The sequence below is a fragment of the Colossoma macropomum genome, unplaced genomic scaffold (assembly GCF_904425465.1).
Source record: "Colossoma macropomum unplaced genomic scaffold, Colossoma_macropomum, whole genome shotgun sequence".
Lineage (NCBI taxonomy): Eukaryota > Metazoa > Chordata > Actinopteri > Characiformes > Serrasalmidae > Colossoma > Colossoma macropomum.
In genome coordinates, this window is record NW_023495501.1 from 36394 (window position 1) to 52965 (window position 16572).

Below are 16572 nucleotides of genomic sequence, written 5' to 3' on the forward strand. Positions count from 1 at the left end.
GTAGGGTTTAACTAAACAAAGCCTGGGGTTAGCATAGCATGCTAATAGCTACATCCAAACCCAGTAGAAAATCATACATTTCATGATAATTCCATAATACCAGTCTTTTGTTGCCCCCCGTCCGAAATTTTTTGGAACATGTTGTTGGCATCAAATTGAAAATGGGCATATAATTTTCAAAAAACAATACAATTTCTAAGTTTCTACATTTGACATGTCTTTATACTATTTTCAATGAAATATAGGGTTGAAATGATTTGCATATCATAATATTTTGTTTTTTTGTTTTTATTTACATTTTGCACAGCGTCACAACTTTTTTTTGGAAATATCAAGCCATGATGTAATAAGGTGAAATAAAAGTAGTTGAATGAAAGCAAGACTTCACTGGGCACCGAACAACCCCTATCATCTGTACTTCCTCCAGTCTGAGACAATAGACAAGAGTGCAGAAGGTGAAGGCTCAGGTGAGTGAGAAAATGAGGGGAGGTGTGAGTGGGTGGAGCACGATTGGGAAACCGTGATACTGTTTTGAAGGTTGAACCTCATTTGTGGGAGGTTCTGAAAAGCCTCCATGAAGCCACACCCCACCTTAGATCAGATTTATATCTAACCCAGATCTGCTCTGCATCACATTTCAAACCTCTCAGATCCACCAACAATGAAGCTGCAAGTAACACTGGCGCTCATCTCTGTGCTTCTCCCAAAAGGTATGGAATATCACTTTGTAATGGAACAACTTTTTCAATGTGTTTCAATGCATAATGCACTTTTTCAATGCAATATTGTGTGTTAAGTTATTTAAGTTTAACGTTTGAGGATGTCAGCAAATGTTGTTTGATTGTCTCTTGCTGAACTGTTGTTTTTCATGCCTGACTTCACTGTCCTCTAGCGCTGACACTGGAGTGTTATCGGTGTATACCAGATGTGTCTGGAACATGCACAGACATCCAGACAGTCTGTGCAGATCGGTGTGGCAGCGCGACCGCGCTTGTGAGCGCTGGTAAGACTGACCTCAGTACAAAATGGTGAGACTCAGTCAGAAATTCCTTCGCTAATTCATGTGTGCTGTGTTTACTAGCTGGTATAGAACAGGAGGTAAGTGCAAAGGATTGTGCAGTAGCAGCGGAGTGTGTCAATGGGAGCCTGAACCTGGGACTCATGAAAATGACTGTCCACATGCAATGCTGCACCACTGATCTCTGCAACACCCAGGTTCCAGCAGGTAAAACCAAAAGCTTTGAGTACTGAGCAAAGAATGTTGACCATAAAATTAAACTGCAGAACTGAAGAAAAGGTGTTAAATCTCTTCTTGTGGCTTGTTTTCCTGTTAAGCTTTGCCATTTGGGTCTCTGAATGGGAAGAAGTGTTACACCTGTGTTAATAACGACTGCACAGGAACTGTGAGCTGTGAGGGAGATGAAGATCAATGTGTCAGCGCCACAGGTGAAAACTACATACTCATTCTGATTGGCTGTGCTGTATTATACCTTATACAAAAAGCAACCCACACTCCTCATAACTGCAGGGTCAGTGGGCAGAGCTAAACTGCTATGGACTGAACAGACAGATAGATGTGCAGATATGTTGGTTTTTGTGAGATCTCAAAAAACGGGCTGTTTGTGCAGCTTAATTTTATTTAGTGACTGTATGAACCGGGGAGTGAATTGTATGTTTTGAAACTTTAACAGTGTTAACATACTACATCACAGTCTTTTATTTAATGGTATGGGCCCTTTAAAGTGAAAAGAAGAAGAAAAAAGAAAAAAGTGAAATAATTTGAGGGGAACAATACCACCACTTCTGAATTTGCCTTTTATCTGTCTAAATGTAGTCTCTCTTCTACATCTACATTCACAGCTACTGTTAGTGGTGTTGAAGTGAAAGTGAAAGGATGTGCGAGCAGAAGTCTCTGTACTGCAGACGCATCGAGTATGCAGACAGCTGGAGTCACTGGAAGTGTGAGCTGCTGTGAGGGGAACCTCTGTAACAGTGCTGAGGGGGTTAAGCTGAGTCTCCTCATCATGCTGGCTCATCTGATCTCCTCCATCCTCTTCATCTAAACTCTTTGCTGTTCAAATTCCTTTCTTATACGTTTTGTAAATATTACAAGTGTGAATATTACAAGATGAATGAAAGTTGTCTTTAATGATATTTTTTGTAACCAAAATAACTTGAATAAACAGTGTGAAAAGTGAGTCTGTTTTGATCTGATATATTTGCAGACTTTTATGCTGAATTTCATGTCACCACCAAAACATAAACATTTTATTCCATACACTCTCAGAAATAAAAGTACGAAACTGTCACAGGGGCAGTACCTCTTGTCACTGGGGTGGGACCCTCAAGGGTGTATCTCAGTGCCTTTAGTCAGGGAACATAATTGTACCATAATCCACTGAAATTGTAGACTCCACACACCCCGTCTCATCTCCAGGTTTTTTATTTTTTTTTGTTCTGTTTTAAAATATTAGATTGTGAAAAGGTACAAATATGTACTTTTCACCTAGAAAAAAAAAACTTATTTAAGGTTCACAATCTCACCTTAAAACAACTGTTCTACCTTTGAGGGAACATTTACATTGTTTGTACCTTGATGAATGACAGCTGTACCTGCACAGAACCTTAATTTCTAACAGTGTAGGTGGGGTCTTATTTTAGCCACGGCCCTGCATTTTAGAGCACGAAAGGAAGACTGCATCCCTCCCCCTCATGGCCACATGGTGAGGAAGTTAGATCCTGTTGTTCTAAATGTTGAAATAAGACCCAAAGTCTGAGAATTCATGTGTAACCTTATGAATTGTCCCTACAGAAACACACATTTTCTGCAACTAAGAATACCGTTTTTGTGTTTTAATGAAAATACTATGATTTAACTGTTTAAAGCTGTTCTGTTTTGCCAGTTGAGCTAGTTATGGATTGATATTGGCTGCTTCAGGACTCTGGTCAGAGAGTACAAAGTCATCAGATGGATTCAACCTGTTTACAGTGTAGAATGGACTAACATTTCTCCAAGTGGTAGCCACTGTACATATACATGTATGTATGTATGTATGTATGTATGTATACACATAATGGTGGCAGTTTCTGAAAAAAAAACACAAAGAAAAGACGTATTTACATTCATAACAACCATTCAAAACACACATAACATTTAGTTCCCGACCCGCTTAACCAAAGCCTCACAGGATAAACTTTACATAAACTTACATCATCTCTGAGTGCTATTCAGGCTACCACAGAAATGCAAAGGCTGCATCGCAAATGATACACAAGAGAATAAAAGCCCCCCCTTTTAGTCAATATGTGTCATTGTCAGCACAGGCACGCAGGGAGTAAACAGTGACCATATATGACGCTAAGAATTGAAACAGTGTCTGAAATCTGAAGAATTTACAACAAAAGCTGTGGTTGCTTGTCATGTGCTGGCTAGTGTTTTTGAGTTCTGCTCAAAATGAGCTAAAAATGTCACTATTGAAACAATCACTACTGAAACATTTGGCAGTGTTTTGGTAGTGTTATGATTGTTTTTGGTAGTGACAATATGGAATATTAATAGAATTAAAGTATTAGAAGTCTGAAATGTGTTTTGATGTACGAGAAGACAAGTAAAGGCACTTTGACAGGCAGCAAGAAAGGTCCATCCCTGTGCTACTGAATAACAGTGAGAATAGTGAGAACAGTCATCAATAGTTACACATCTTCTGTCTATGGAAGACAATAAACCCACACTAATGAACCCACAGCTCAACATATAGTCAACACATAAGCATCTTTAACTAACAAATATTAACAGCAAATGTCCTTTTAACGGAAGAGGGAGGCGTACATGGCACAGCTTTGCATACCACGCCCCTAAAACCCCATTCCAAAATGCAGAGTGTGTGTTGGATGCCACATAGCCCAACCCTCAATGGTCAGCCATCCTGGTGGCCCACAGTCCGAACAAAGTTGCTGCCCCCACTGCAGTTTCTCTGCAGCTTGGAATTTGGACTGGTCAACACAAATGCCACAAGGGTGTGCAGTCCTTGCTGACAGGTTCCCCCAGTTGTCTCTCAGGGCCTTGTCCTTGCTGCAGAGACTTCGGCATGCCATCCTCTTTTGACCCAGGCTGGCAGCTGAACTGCAGCTCAGTGGTCATCCTCTCCTTGTGTTTCACCACCTCAAGTCTGGCACTACTGGGGACACTCTTGTCCATTGCCACCACACCAGCTCCAAGCCCAGCTTTTCCTTCCCAAGGTCAAGCAAGGCCCCAGCCACCATGAGGAAGTCCAGCCCGAGAATGCATGTCTTGCTAAAACTCATACCGTCCGTACTTCTGGCAGCAGTGTGTTCAGGAAGTGTTCCAATGTCTGGACGACCACTTGCAGCTGTGCGCTGTACGGCTCCCAGGTGCCTTCACCGTTGTATAGTGGTAGGCAAATGGCCACCATTTCCCTCTGGCTGGGCTCCAGTTGGACTGCCAAGCCTCACCTGTCTTTGCTGTCTTCCTCAGCCAGCCATCTTGCTCTCGGCTGACTTTTGGTTTTAAATAGGTATATTAATAAAAATGACATTAACAGTTGGTAAAACTGCAGTTATTCAGAAACAATATTCCATATTTTACTGATGTGTGATGTTTTTATTTGCTCCTAAACTGGACAGAAAATAAATCTGCCATTGTTTCACATACAGTCTCATGTCAGTTTTCATATAAAATTTGATGTCTGTGTGTGTCTATCTGTCGATTGAGCTGTCTGTCTTACTAATAGATAACATATCATGCATTATGATTGGAAAATATATTTGTTTCTTAAAACACAGAATTACACAGTTGAGTCACATTGTTATGATCACTTCATGTCCACAAGCTGGTGGTGGCAGCGTTGTGGTCTGGAGAATGTTTTCGTGGCATTCTCTAGGCCCACTCATTCATGTGGAAGGCACTCTCAACCGATTTGGGTATGAATCCATCCTTGCAGATCACGCACACCCATACATGCTGATTGTCTTCCCTGAGGCGGATGGGCTCTTCCAGCAAGACAGTGCAACGTGTCACATGTCTAGAAATGTCCGACATTTGTTGGAAGTACTACCCTGTAGTACTACCCAAGTACTACCCTGGCCCCATAATTCCCCACACTTGAACTCAATTGAGCATCTGTGGGACCACCTCGATCGTCCTGTTTGCTCTATGGATCCTCCCCCATGCACCTTCCAGCAGCTGTGGGATGCACTACAGTCAGCATGGCTCCAGACAGCTGTGACAACCTACCACGACCTTATTGAGTCACTCCCAGCCAGTCTAGCTGCTGTCCGTGCTGCATATGGTGGTCACTCTGGATATCAGCTGGTGGTCATAATAATGTGACTCGACTGTGTATATTGAATTAACTTTGTTTGCACTAATTCATCAGACTTTTTGAGCAAGTGTTACTATTGTCTATTGTCTGTCTATTACAGTTAACCCACCCATGGGGTAAACTGTAACATGGCAACTGTCATTTTGGGTGGAATTGTACATAAACAGTAGATGCTAGAAACAAAGTTCAAGTGTTTGTTTGTAGCAGAGATGTATATGTTGCTTGTATAAAAATATGATTATTCCAACTTAAATATTTTAAAAATTATTCAACAAAAACCAAAATGTGCACCCTGCTCTCCTCTACTATTGAAGGGATTTAAGGACCACTATAGGGGAGTACAGGGTTGGTTGTTACAGTGTCAAATTCTGGGTCAGTAGCAGGGGAACTCACAAAAATATAACTTTAAAATGAATAATAATAGAATAGTAGAAGAATAAACCACATTCAATTACCAAGCATTCTCCAGATTGAAACGTATAAAGGTGGGAAGCATGATAATGACGAAGATAAAAGTTTGCTTACATATCATGGTTAATGAGATGCCAACCCATAACTTTCATAAAAAACAAATAGATAAAACAAGCATTAAAAGTGGGTCAATTGCATGAGATTATATTTAAAGGGCTCAAACAGCTTTTTCCTACGCAGCAGAGGTTCTTCTCGGTCCAAAAGCTGCTAGAAACAAACTGTCAGATTTAATGCTAAATCTTCTTGTGTAAGGGCCCAGTCTGCGCTGCCGGCCGCCAGCAGAAGGCGATGGTGGTGAGGTGCCATAAGTTCAGGGAACTCCAATTCCCCAAAGCCCTCGGGCTGATTAGGCCCAACCTGGCACACCTGTGGACTCCTCTACTTAAGGCTGTGGCAAACAGCAGCCCCTTGTCACACCTTTGTAGAGGGGTGACCGATACGGTACGCAGCCCAGGTAGGTATTTAAATGGACAGGAAAGGAAAAAGAAAAGGAAAGGAAAGAGGGCTGGAAAAAACAAAAGACTGTTATAACTGCATTTTTATGTTTACTTTTAGTATAAGAACATAGCATATTAACACACTGAGTTACATCTTATATAGTAAATAAAAGTAGAAAATGTATTTTTGACCTCCATTCAAGTCCAGTCATTTGCAAAAGTTTGCACACCCCTTGTCAAATTACATGTACAGTTAATTTTAGTGTTTAATTACAATTTTCCAGCACTTTTTTTTTCCTTTTTCTCTTCAGAGCTGGACTGTATCACAGCAACACTCAACTGTTTTGTGCTGGTCAGTTAATCAACAAAACCAAGTTTAGCCAAAAGTGAACTTGGGCTCTTCAGTCTGATTATATCTATTTCCAAAGCAGATAGAAATAAAGCAAGTATAAGATAATGTTGAGGTTCATGGCTGTTTCTTTTCTAAAGGATAAACACTAAAGTGGCTTGCATGCTCACAGCGCCCCCTGCTGGACAAATGTTAGACAGTTTTAGTTTTAAAGCCTCATCCCAGTGCTTTACATATAATAACGAGGAGTTTTCCATCATTATAGGAGGCTCTGGAATTCAGATTTAAACGATGTCGAGGTTTTATATTTTCATGGTATTTTAAGTTTGATATTTGTTATTTGACGAGTCATTTAAAATTAAATTAGGCCTTTAGTCATTTCTCAGTTTTCTTTCCCAGCATAGTGATTATTACCACTGAAGAATCATCAGCATTATAGAAAAGCATAAAGAAAACAGCAATTTTTTTTTTTATGACTTTTGGTTTTCAGCTTTAGTTTCTGTCTCTGTTCTTTATTTCGGTTAAACAGCAAAACTTAAGTGATGCTAATGAAAGGTTACAGTTTATTTCTGCCACAACACACTATGGTGTAATACCAGCATATAACCTCAAGATGTCCCTCTCAAGATATACAGCATAAAGGCCAACTGTGTAAGCCATCTGTATACAGTGGGGTCCAAAAGTATGAGACCAGTAGAGAAAATGCTTCTGTTTTGCATTCCTTTCTAATTTATTACACAGTCATTCATTACAAATCAAGTTTGTGCAAATACCTCTGATAAGCAGATCAAGTTCACTTAAATTTGAATAGTGACCCGAATTTAGAAAATTTCCTAACTTTTTATGGTTTTAAATTTTTCAAGTTTGTCAAATCTAAAATTTATGTTGTTTATGTCTGGATTTTAATGAAAACAGTTGAAGATTTTCAAAGTGGTCTCATGCTTTTGGACCCCACTGTATGCACTAATGCATTTTTAACATTTGTTTTGAGCCTGAGATTTTTGTAAAGCATTAGATTCAAAAGATTTGGCCTGAGACTGAGATCTAGCTCTAGTTTGCGAGTCTTGTGGTCAGCGAATGTGAGAAGTAAGACAAAATGTAAAACGATAAATATGTATCATCACTGTCTGTTTAACCTTGGATCTCCATTTTAATCGTGACACCAGCTGCCCTTTATGTTGTGTAAAACAATTTATGATGACTCCTTGCACATATAGGGGAGACTCAGTGTGGTTGTAACACTTTGCTTCAGCACTTGTGACTCACTGAATGTTTGAGCTAGAGTTCTTACAATTTTGTGCAAAGTACCCACATTTGTTCACTGCAAATTAGATTAGAAACTTTGCAAGAACATCACAGACTTTGTGAGTTGAGGTCAAGTGTTCCTTGTGTAACCTGGTGTGCACATGCTGTGGTAAGCTGTATAAAATAGGTCACGAAGCCACCACCTGGAAGATGTTCAGGGCTCTCCCTCCTCTGACATGACCTGGAAGAACACCTGTCCAGACCAACCCAGCACTCTTCAATCCACTCTGGTTCATTTTCCTTCCATTGTTAAATTTGTGACCACTTCATTAGACTTTTATTAGACTGGGTAACAGGATTGGGGGCGTGTCCGTGTCCGTGTTCGTATCGCGTGTCTCTCTCTCTCTCTCTCTCTCTCTCTCTCTCTCTCTCTCTCTCTCTCTCTCTCTCTATTTGCTGCTGGTTTTGTCTGCTGAGTATTTGTGTTTTTGAGGACGCGTTGTGTTTTTATGGACTTATGATTGCGGCACAATGCAAACTACCTGCATACATCACCGTGAATGCCAAGCCAATAAACATGGGTCATTAAATGGCTTACTGTGAGCCACATGGAAAACATTTCCCTACGGCTCCTCGGAACCAACAACTGGGTATTGCTTCGGTTTGAGTGTCTCACATAACTCTGTACAACTAGTCTTTGACTATAGAGAAGTGCTGATATGCCAGCGCGTGCTCCAGCTTGAGCCTCTGACCGTCAATAACTCTCACTTGGTCAAAGGCATACTTCAGAGTGTTGTCATAGGACTGCTCTGGTGGGCAAATCCTGAGGGAAGAACTGCTTGTGACTTTGGGTTTGGCTGTGCCGACCGAAGCTCCGTCCTCCGACTGCCCGGCTCCACTGACTCTGATGCAGCACAAGACAGACCTAATTTAATTAAAAAAAATTGGAATTTGCTATAAAGCAAAATATGTCATTACTGTGCAGTGTTTTGTTGTATTTGTAGTAGAGCTACCTTATAATGTTTGAGTGTTTAGTGGCAGATCAGAGATACACATGCAGAGCAATCAGAATTAATGTAAAGCACAGTGCTGTATTAAACCCCTAAAGTGGCCAGTTTATCTGACCCTGTATTAACTAAAACTAAACCTCTGCTAAGCTAATGACAAAGTTTAGCATAGTATGAGCCAAACATAAACATGTTTTCTGTTATCCTACCGTCCATGATTGGATCCTTCCTCTGTGGATCATACTGATAGATTTTTACTCCGTCCCCTCATTATTCCCATCACCTGTGTCTTGTCAGGTCAGTTTGTCTCTGTGTGCATATACAGCTCTGGTTTTGTTATGTTTATTTCATACAATTCCTAGCTGTGTTTCACTATTTCCTCATGTGCCTCACTATTGCTTATTTCTATCTGTCTGCCTTAGTCTGTCTGTTTGTTGCTGATTATTGAATTAACTGCAAGGGTAATTTTTAAGGAAAGAAAGGGATGAAAAAAAGTTTAAAAACTTTAACTTTAGGCTTGTCTTTGAGTTTTTATTTAGGCTAAGGGTTATTATTCAGAAACTAACATGAATGACTCTGTAATTACCATCATGCTAATATATAGTTATTAGATTATTCTGAACAAGGAAGGTTAGATACTCAGTTCTAACCAGAAGGAGCCATTTACAGTTAAAAAGGGATCAAGTTTAGAGTTTCTCAGGCTTAGAAATTGTTCATATAGCCTGCAGCCCAGTGAAGCATAGTTGCTGGTATGAGCCTTTAGCACTCAACAGAAACGTCATATGTGACCGAAAGGGGAGTGGAGTTGACCTTGGCTGTGCGTCAGGTGGGCGCTGAGGTCTTACTTTCATTTCTCTGCAGCTCATTAAATCATATCTCTGCTCATTACATTAAAGTACACTTCCTATCACGCTCAGAGTTCAGGGTACAGAACTATATTTCATTCAGTACACAATCCTGTTTCACAATATTTTTTTTAGTTATTTATTTATTTTATTTTTGTTTTTTGCAGCTCTGAGCTTTTGTTCCATCTCTGTTTTGTAAAGCCATATATGTGGACTCTAAATTGGTGAATACATTATACATTAAACTAAAGCAACATTTATGTATGAAGGCTCAATGTACCTCAGGCTCAAGGGGGACGCTGGAGGCAGGGTTCAGTGTTGCAGCAGCCATTTTCTTTATTTTCTCCTCCAAACAAACAACACAAACGGAAACAAATCCCACGCTAAGCTGGCCGCTCTTCAGTCCTTCTCTTCACTCGAGCTATTCAGCTCTTCACTGTCTCTGCTGCTGCTGCTCATCCCTCTGTCTCTCTCTGTTCCTTCTCAGTTCTTTTTAAAAGGCGCCTAAGCACCCGAGCCGAGAGGGAACGAGAGCTCATTGCTCCGCCTCCTCGTTACCACAACCCCCCCCAAGCCCCAAGTGGCTAGCCCAGGCAGCCATGCAGCTGTGATGCAGCGTTGCTTAGGCAGCTGACCCCAGAGGCCTCGTAGCTGTGGCGTAGCGGTGCTCACACAGCCAAACACTACCAGTCCAGGCAGCCAACAGCTGCATTGCAGCGTCATCTAAGCATTCGGCCTAGGCAGCCACATAGCTATGATGTAGTATTCATCCGGTCCCTGGTCCAGGCAGCCTCGTAGCCGCAATACAGAGTCACTCGTGCAGCCGGTCCAGGCTTCATCATAGCTGTGATGTACCATTACCCAAACGGCCAGACCAAGAAGCCTCAGAGAGGAAAATCACTCTTGGCTACTATCTCGGTGTGATGATGGCAAACTGCTCAGTCAGCAGGGAAACAACAAAACATACACACAAACAATACAAAACAAAACAAACGAAAAACTGATGTAAAGCGACAGCCGTATTGCACCAGCATACTTACAGTGGAATGCACACGCACACACTGTGTGCTCCCCTCAGTCCAGCTCTACCTCTCCACCACGTTTTTTGTGTTCATGATTGTTTGTTGTAAGAATCATGTGGGGAAATATGTCATAACACAAAATTTATGCAGAAATGTATTTTTTTCAGGATCGTAGATTTTGTGACGATTCAAGTATCGCCATCATTTTCGTTTTTTGTAAAACGTCCTCCTGAGAAAAGATACGGATAAAAGACAAATATAACAGTAGCTATATGTCAAAGAGCCAAATCACACAGTTTGTAAAAACCTTGTTTATGAAAATAATTATTATTGAGACCTTCACTTTTTTATTTTCTTTTAGGAACAGTGTTTTCACTCCTCTTTCTTTGATGATTTTATGTTTAAGTTATGCCAATCAACAATGCTGATTGAAAGCATGTTTTTGTTGTGTAAATTCTCATATTAAATTAAAGAGTAGCAACTGCACAATTTAAAAAAAAAAATTCTAAAATGAACTGGGCGGACCTCCCGGCCTACACCCCCAATCTTAAAGTCCAGGAATGTATTTCAAAGGAGAATGTTAAGGTAACTGACAGGAATGATGGGAAACAGTATGTTTTCGTATCTTGTATGCTGCAACTGTGCCCCACAAGGCTTGTCTAGATGTGCCAGTACACAGCTAAGAAATTAGTGACTAAATAATAATGGCTAAAATGTAACTGAGTAAAACGTAAATTCCTTACTCACTAATATACTTCAGTAGAAGTAAAAGTATTATGATTTGAAAACACTCAGGAGAGTCCAAATACATCCAAGGTTGGCTTAAGTACATGCACCCCTGGGTGTCCGGTCTTTTCCACAAATGGGGTGGTTACTGCAGGTTTTCTTTCAAAACAAGCTGGACTACACTGATTCCACTCATTAAGTCAGTTGGTCTCATTTTTCAAACAACAGAACATGTGAGCTCCTGCTTTGTTGGAATGAAAACCTACAGCAAACCCTCCCTTTGGAGATAAGATTAGACTAGTCACTTTGTCACATCTGCTATCAGCTAATTAACCCATATACTCATATACTCGCTGTTTTCCAGATAAGAGATACAAATTAAAATGAATCAGAAAGTTAATATGCTAATGATGTTAGATTTAGCATTTAGTGGGCTTAGAATTATAAGGTTGTATGTGACATTTTTGTCAAAATTATGTGCATGTAGTTAATTTTGTGCAGATTGTTGTTGGACAGGTACTATAGAGTAACACTGCTAACTGACCAGCTCATTCAAAATATGGGCTACACACCCACCTCAGCTCTGGAAGGGAACAGATTATTTGGATCAGGTGTGTTTGCAGCAGGGAAGTTACTAATTTGTGCAAGGGAGGGGGTTACTCCAGGACCGGGATAGGGGGTACGTCAGGACCAGGGTTGTTCCCCTTCCCTGGTCCTGGAGGCCCACTGTGCTGCACTTTTTAGTGTTTTCCCTGCTACCAACACACCTTACCTAACTAAGCAGCTCATTAACATCCCATTATTCAATTAAAGTGGGTGCTTTAAAGCAGGAAAAGCACAAAAATGTGCAGGAAAGTGGACCTCCAGGACCAGGATTGAGAAACACTGCTCTCTTCCAACAATGGCCCTATGAAAACGTCATTAGGTTGGAAAGGTACATGGATCTATGTACATTTCCACATCAAATTCATAAATCATTCATAAATCCTTAAGCAAACATATTATCGTCTGTTTGTTTCATAAGTCAGGCTCTGAAAAGCTTTTTGTAGACGCTGGAGAAATAGAAACAGACGTAGAAATGTTCGGTTTCAATTCACATCCAGCCATGATGTGATACGGTGAAATGAAAGTAGTTGAATGAAGGCAACCCCTCCCATCTGTACTTCCTCCAGTCTGAGACAATAGATAAGACTGCAGAAGGTAAAGGCTCAGGTGAGTGAGAAAATGAGGGGAGGTGTGAGTGGGTGGAGCAGGATTGGGAAACCGTGATACTGTTTTGAAGGTTGAACCTCATTTGTGGGATGCTCTGAAAAGCCTCCATGAAGCCACACCCCACCTTAGATGAGATTTATATCTAACCCAGATCTGCTCTGCATCACATTTCAAACCTCTCAGATCCACCAACAATGAAGCTGCAAGTAACACTGGCGCTCATCTCTGTGCTTCTCCCAAAAGGTATGGAATATCACTTTGTAATGGAACGACTTTTTCAGTGTGTTTCAATGCATAATGCACTTTTTCAATGCAATATTGTGTGTTAAGTTATTAAAGTTTAATGTTTGAGGATATGAGTGAATGTTGATTGATTGTTTGTTGCTGAACTGTTGGTTCTCACGTCTGACTTCACTGTCCTCTAGCGCTGACACTGGAGTGTTATCGGTGTATACCAGATGTGTCTGGAACATGCACAGACACCCAGACAGTCTGTGCAGATCGGTGTGGCAGCGCGACCGCGCTTGTGAACACTGGTAAGACTGACCTCAGTACAAAATGGTGAGACTCAGTCAGAAATTCCTTCGCTAATTCATGTGTGCTGTGTTTACTAGCTGGTATAGAACAAAAGGTAAGTGCAAAGGATTGTGCAGTAGCAGCGGAGTGTGTCAATGGGAGCCTGAACCTGGGACTCATGAAAATGACTATCAACACACAATGCTGCACCACTGATCGCTGCAACACCCAGGTTCCAGCAGGTAAAACCAAAAGCTTTGAGTACTGAGCAAAGAACGTTGACCAGAAAGTTCAACTGCAGAACTGAAGAAAAGGTGTTAAATCTCTTCTTGTGGCTTGTTTTCCGGTTCAGCTTTGCCATTTGGGTCTCCGAATGGGAAGAAGTGTTACACCTGTGTTAATAACGACTGCACAGGAACTGTGAGCTGTTTGGGAGGTGAAGATCAATGCGTCAGCGCCACAGGTGAGAACGGCAGTACTCAGTTATATATAAGAATGTTATTATGTGCATTTTTGGCCTAAAATAAGAGCTACTCACAAGAGGGAAAGTTCTTATCATGACACTCAGACTATAGTTTGAAAGTTCCAGTCCTAAATAACTATTGCTTGGGACTTTTAATGAATTAAGGTATTTATTTATTCTCCTGACGTCCACTTACATTTGTGTGGGTTTATCTACCAATTGGTCATTTTACACAACCTCTTTCTCTTTATCTGCTAGAACTAAACAGACCGTGTTTATTATGTCAAAACTGATATATCCTCAAGCTAAATTTAGCTAAATTCTCCAAAAGGAAAAAAAAAACTGTATCAAAAAAACACTAACAAACAAATGGCAAAAATGGAGACACAAGGTTTTGTTTCAACACTGTTCTGATTGGCTGTCCTGTATTGCGCCTCATACAAAATGCAATCTAGGCTGAAATGCCTCTGCTGTCGGCTGAATTGACAGATATAGATAAAGACATTCAGAATCACTTTTTTTGAAACACTGTTGAAGTGATTTAAGAACAGGGTTGGTTGGCACAGTGTTGATTTCTGGGTCAGTAAGGGAGATTTCTCTCAAAGTTAACATAAAAATTACTGACCATTCATGTTGTTCAGTTGGGGATGATAATCAATAACAGTTTGTTTGTATGTCATAGTTTATGAAATGCCAGTTGTTGCTTACTTTTTTGTAAATAATGCTAAAAAAAGGCAGAAATGGAGATACAGGGTTTTGTTCCACAGCGATGCTGTTCTGATTGGCTGTGCTGCATTAGACCTCATACAAAAAGAAACCCACACTCCTTACAGTTTCAGGGTGAATAGGCAGAGCTAAACTGGTGTAAACAGGCAGAGAGATGCACACATGTTGTTTTTTGTGAGATCACGTTTAAAACGGGCTGTTTTTGCAGCTTAATTTTATATAGTGACTGTATGAACTGGGGAGTGAATTGTATGTTTTGAAACTATAACAATGTTTAAATTCTACATCAAAGACTTTTATTTCAGAAAGAAGCAATTTTTTTCATGATATGCTCTTTAAAGTGAAAAGAAAAGAAAAGTAAAAGAATTTGAGGGGGAAAAATACCACCACTTTTCATCTGATTTTGCCTTTTATCTGTCTAAATGGATTCATGTAAGTAACTCCTTCATCTCTCTCTCCTACGTCTACCTTCACAGCTACAGCTAGTGGTGTTCAGGTGACTATGAAAGGATGTGCGAGCAGAAGTCTCTGCACTGCAGACGCATCGAGCATGCAGGCAGCTGGAATCACTGGAAGTGTGAGCTGCTGTGAGGGGAATCTGTGTAACAGTGCTGAGGGGGTTAAGCTGAGTCTCCTCATCATGCTGGTTCCTCTGATCTCCTCCGTCCTCTTCATCTGAACACTCTGCTGTTCAAACACCTTTTTTTATACATTTCTTTTCTATCTTTTGACACTAGCAGAAATGTATATTTTACAAGATGACTGAATGGAGAGTCTGAATGCTGTTTATAATGATGTTTTATGTAACCAAAATGACTAATAAACAGTGTAAAAAGTGAGTCTGTTTTCTTCTGATATATTTACGGATCTTTATGCTGAATCAGTTCAAACTGCTGTCGCATAGTAAGAAAAAAAATCAAGCATTCAGACCGTTTAGATATTGGAAGGGTTATGTTATGATCTATTTAAACATAAGGTATTAATTAAGACAGTAATAAGCTGCACCATTAAGCTTTCCTACAGTTAAGTGTGCCCATCTGACTTCATGATGTATTGTTTTCCGGGTTGTCTGTAAAATATTGGTCCCATTATGACTAACACAATCACAAACTTCAGAGCCGGGGAGAAATATCTTGGTTATAGTGACAAAGGATATTTGCAAACCCCACTATGGCACAATAGAAACGAAAGAGATAAAAGGTTTTGTTCCCACAACGACACTGTACTGATTGTCCTGTATTGCGCCTCATACAAAATGCAATCTAGGCTGAAATGCCTCTGCTTTAGGCTGAATTGACAGATGTTGCTGCGCAGGTACTTTGCCCCCACTGCAGTCTCTCTGTAGCCTGGATTTTGGACTGGTCAACACAAATGCCACAAGGGTGTGCACTCCTCGCTGACAGGTTTCTCTGTGGCCATTCACTGTGCCACAGATGCTGACAAGGGAGCACCTCGTATTTGCTGCCCTTACACTCTGCCTTGTCTGCACTACTCGCCACCACACCAGCTCCAAGCCCAGCTTTTCCTTCCCAAGGTCAAGCAAGGCCCCAGCCACCATGAGGAAGTCCAGCCCGAGAATGCACGTCTTGCTAAAACTCTCGCTAAACCCTCGGGACCTCCGGCAGCAGTGTGTTCAGGAAGTGTTCTAATGCCAACTCAACCTGCCTTGATGCTGGAAGACCACTTGCAGCTGTGCGCTGTGCGCTGTATGACTCCCAGGTGCCTTCGCCGTTGTATAGTGGTAGGTGAATGGGCACCATCTCCCTCTGGCCGGGCTCCAGTTGGACTGCCAAGCCTCACCTGTCTTTGCTGTCTTCCTCAGCCAGCCATCTTGCTCTCGGCTGGCTCGACCTATCTGGGAGAGGGCAAACGCAGAGCTCAGTACCCCCTTCCACCAGGCTCAGTCTTCACTGTCTGCCACTCTTTTGAACAGACATTAACAGATAGCAAGAAACGCCCAGCTTTCGAACTGTGGGGTTAGTTGTTACAGAGCGTTACAACTAAACCACCTTTAGGAAAAAAAGACAAATAAGGTACATTTGTTTTGTTCCCACATTTTTTGATGAAAAACAGAAATCATCTGAAAACAGTGATTTTCTTCTACTTTATTAGTATCTTTCAGATGTTAGTATTTTGGTTTTAAATAAGCATATTAATGAAATTGACATTAACAGTTGGTAAAGCCAAGTAGTTATTCAGAAAGCGTGTTCC

General features: G+C 40.9%; 2 protein-coding genes across 2 annotated transcripts; both read left to right on the forward strand.

The window, feature by feature from the left end:
- The first annotated feature begins 501 nt into the window (after positions 1 to 501).
- Positions 502 to 2198, forward strand: LOC118802229 (ly6/PLAUR domain-containing protein 3-like). The gene is made up of 5 exons (XM_036562719.1): positions 502 to 710; positions 893 to 1003; positions 1082 to 1225; positions 1336 to 1446; positions 1861 to 2198. Exons 1-5 carry the CDS (start codon positions 662 to 664, stop codon positions 2061 to 2063), a joined length of 618 nt encoding a protein of 205 aa, XP_036418612.1. The 5' UTR covers positions 502 to 661; the 3' UTR covers positions 2064 to 2198.
- Positions 2199 to 12704: 10506 nt separating this feature from the next.
- On the forward strand, positions 12705 to 15200 carry LOC118802228 (ly6/PLAUR domain-containing protein 3-like). Its single transcript, XM_036562718.1, has 5 exons — positions 12705 to 12899; positions 13082 to 13192; positions 13271 to 13414; positions 13525 to 13635; positions 14838 to 15200. The coding sequence occupies exons 1-5, from the start codon at positions 12851 to 12853 to the stop codon at positions 15038 to 15040; spliced, it is 618 nt and encodes a 205-aa protein (XP_036418611.1). The 5' UTR covers positions 12705 to 12850; the 3' UTR covers positions 15041 to 15200.
- The last annotated feature ends 1372 nt before the right edge of the window (positions 15201 to 16572 follow it).

Bases quoted from the DNA above. Each gene is read 5' to 3' on its own strand.
- LOC118802229 (XM_036562719.1), top strand. From the start codon at position 662: ATGAAGCTGCAAGTAACACTGGCGCTCATCTCTGTGCTTCTCCCAAAA. The intron at 711-892 runs GTATGGAATATC...ACTGTCCTCTAG, and splicing joins CTCTGTGCTTCTCCCAAAAG to CGCTGACACTGGAGTGTTAT. The intron at 1,447-1,860 runs GTGAAAACTACA...CTACATTCACAG, and splicing joins TCAATGTGTCAGCGCCACAG to CTACTGTTAGTGGTGTTGAA.
- LOC118802228 (XM_036562718.1), top strand. From the start codon at position 12,851: ATGAAGCTGCAAGTAACACTGGCGCTCATCTCTGTGCTTCTCCCAAAA. The intron at 13,193-13,270 runs GTAAGACTGACC...TGTGTTTACTAG, and splicing joins GACCGCGCTTGTGAACACTG to CTGGTATAGAACAAAAGGTA. The intron at 13,415-13,524 runs GTAAAACCAAAA...TTTCCGGTTCAG, and splicing joins CAACACCCAGGTTCCAGCAG to CTTTGCCATTTGGGTCTCCG.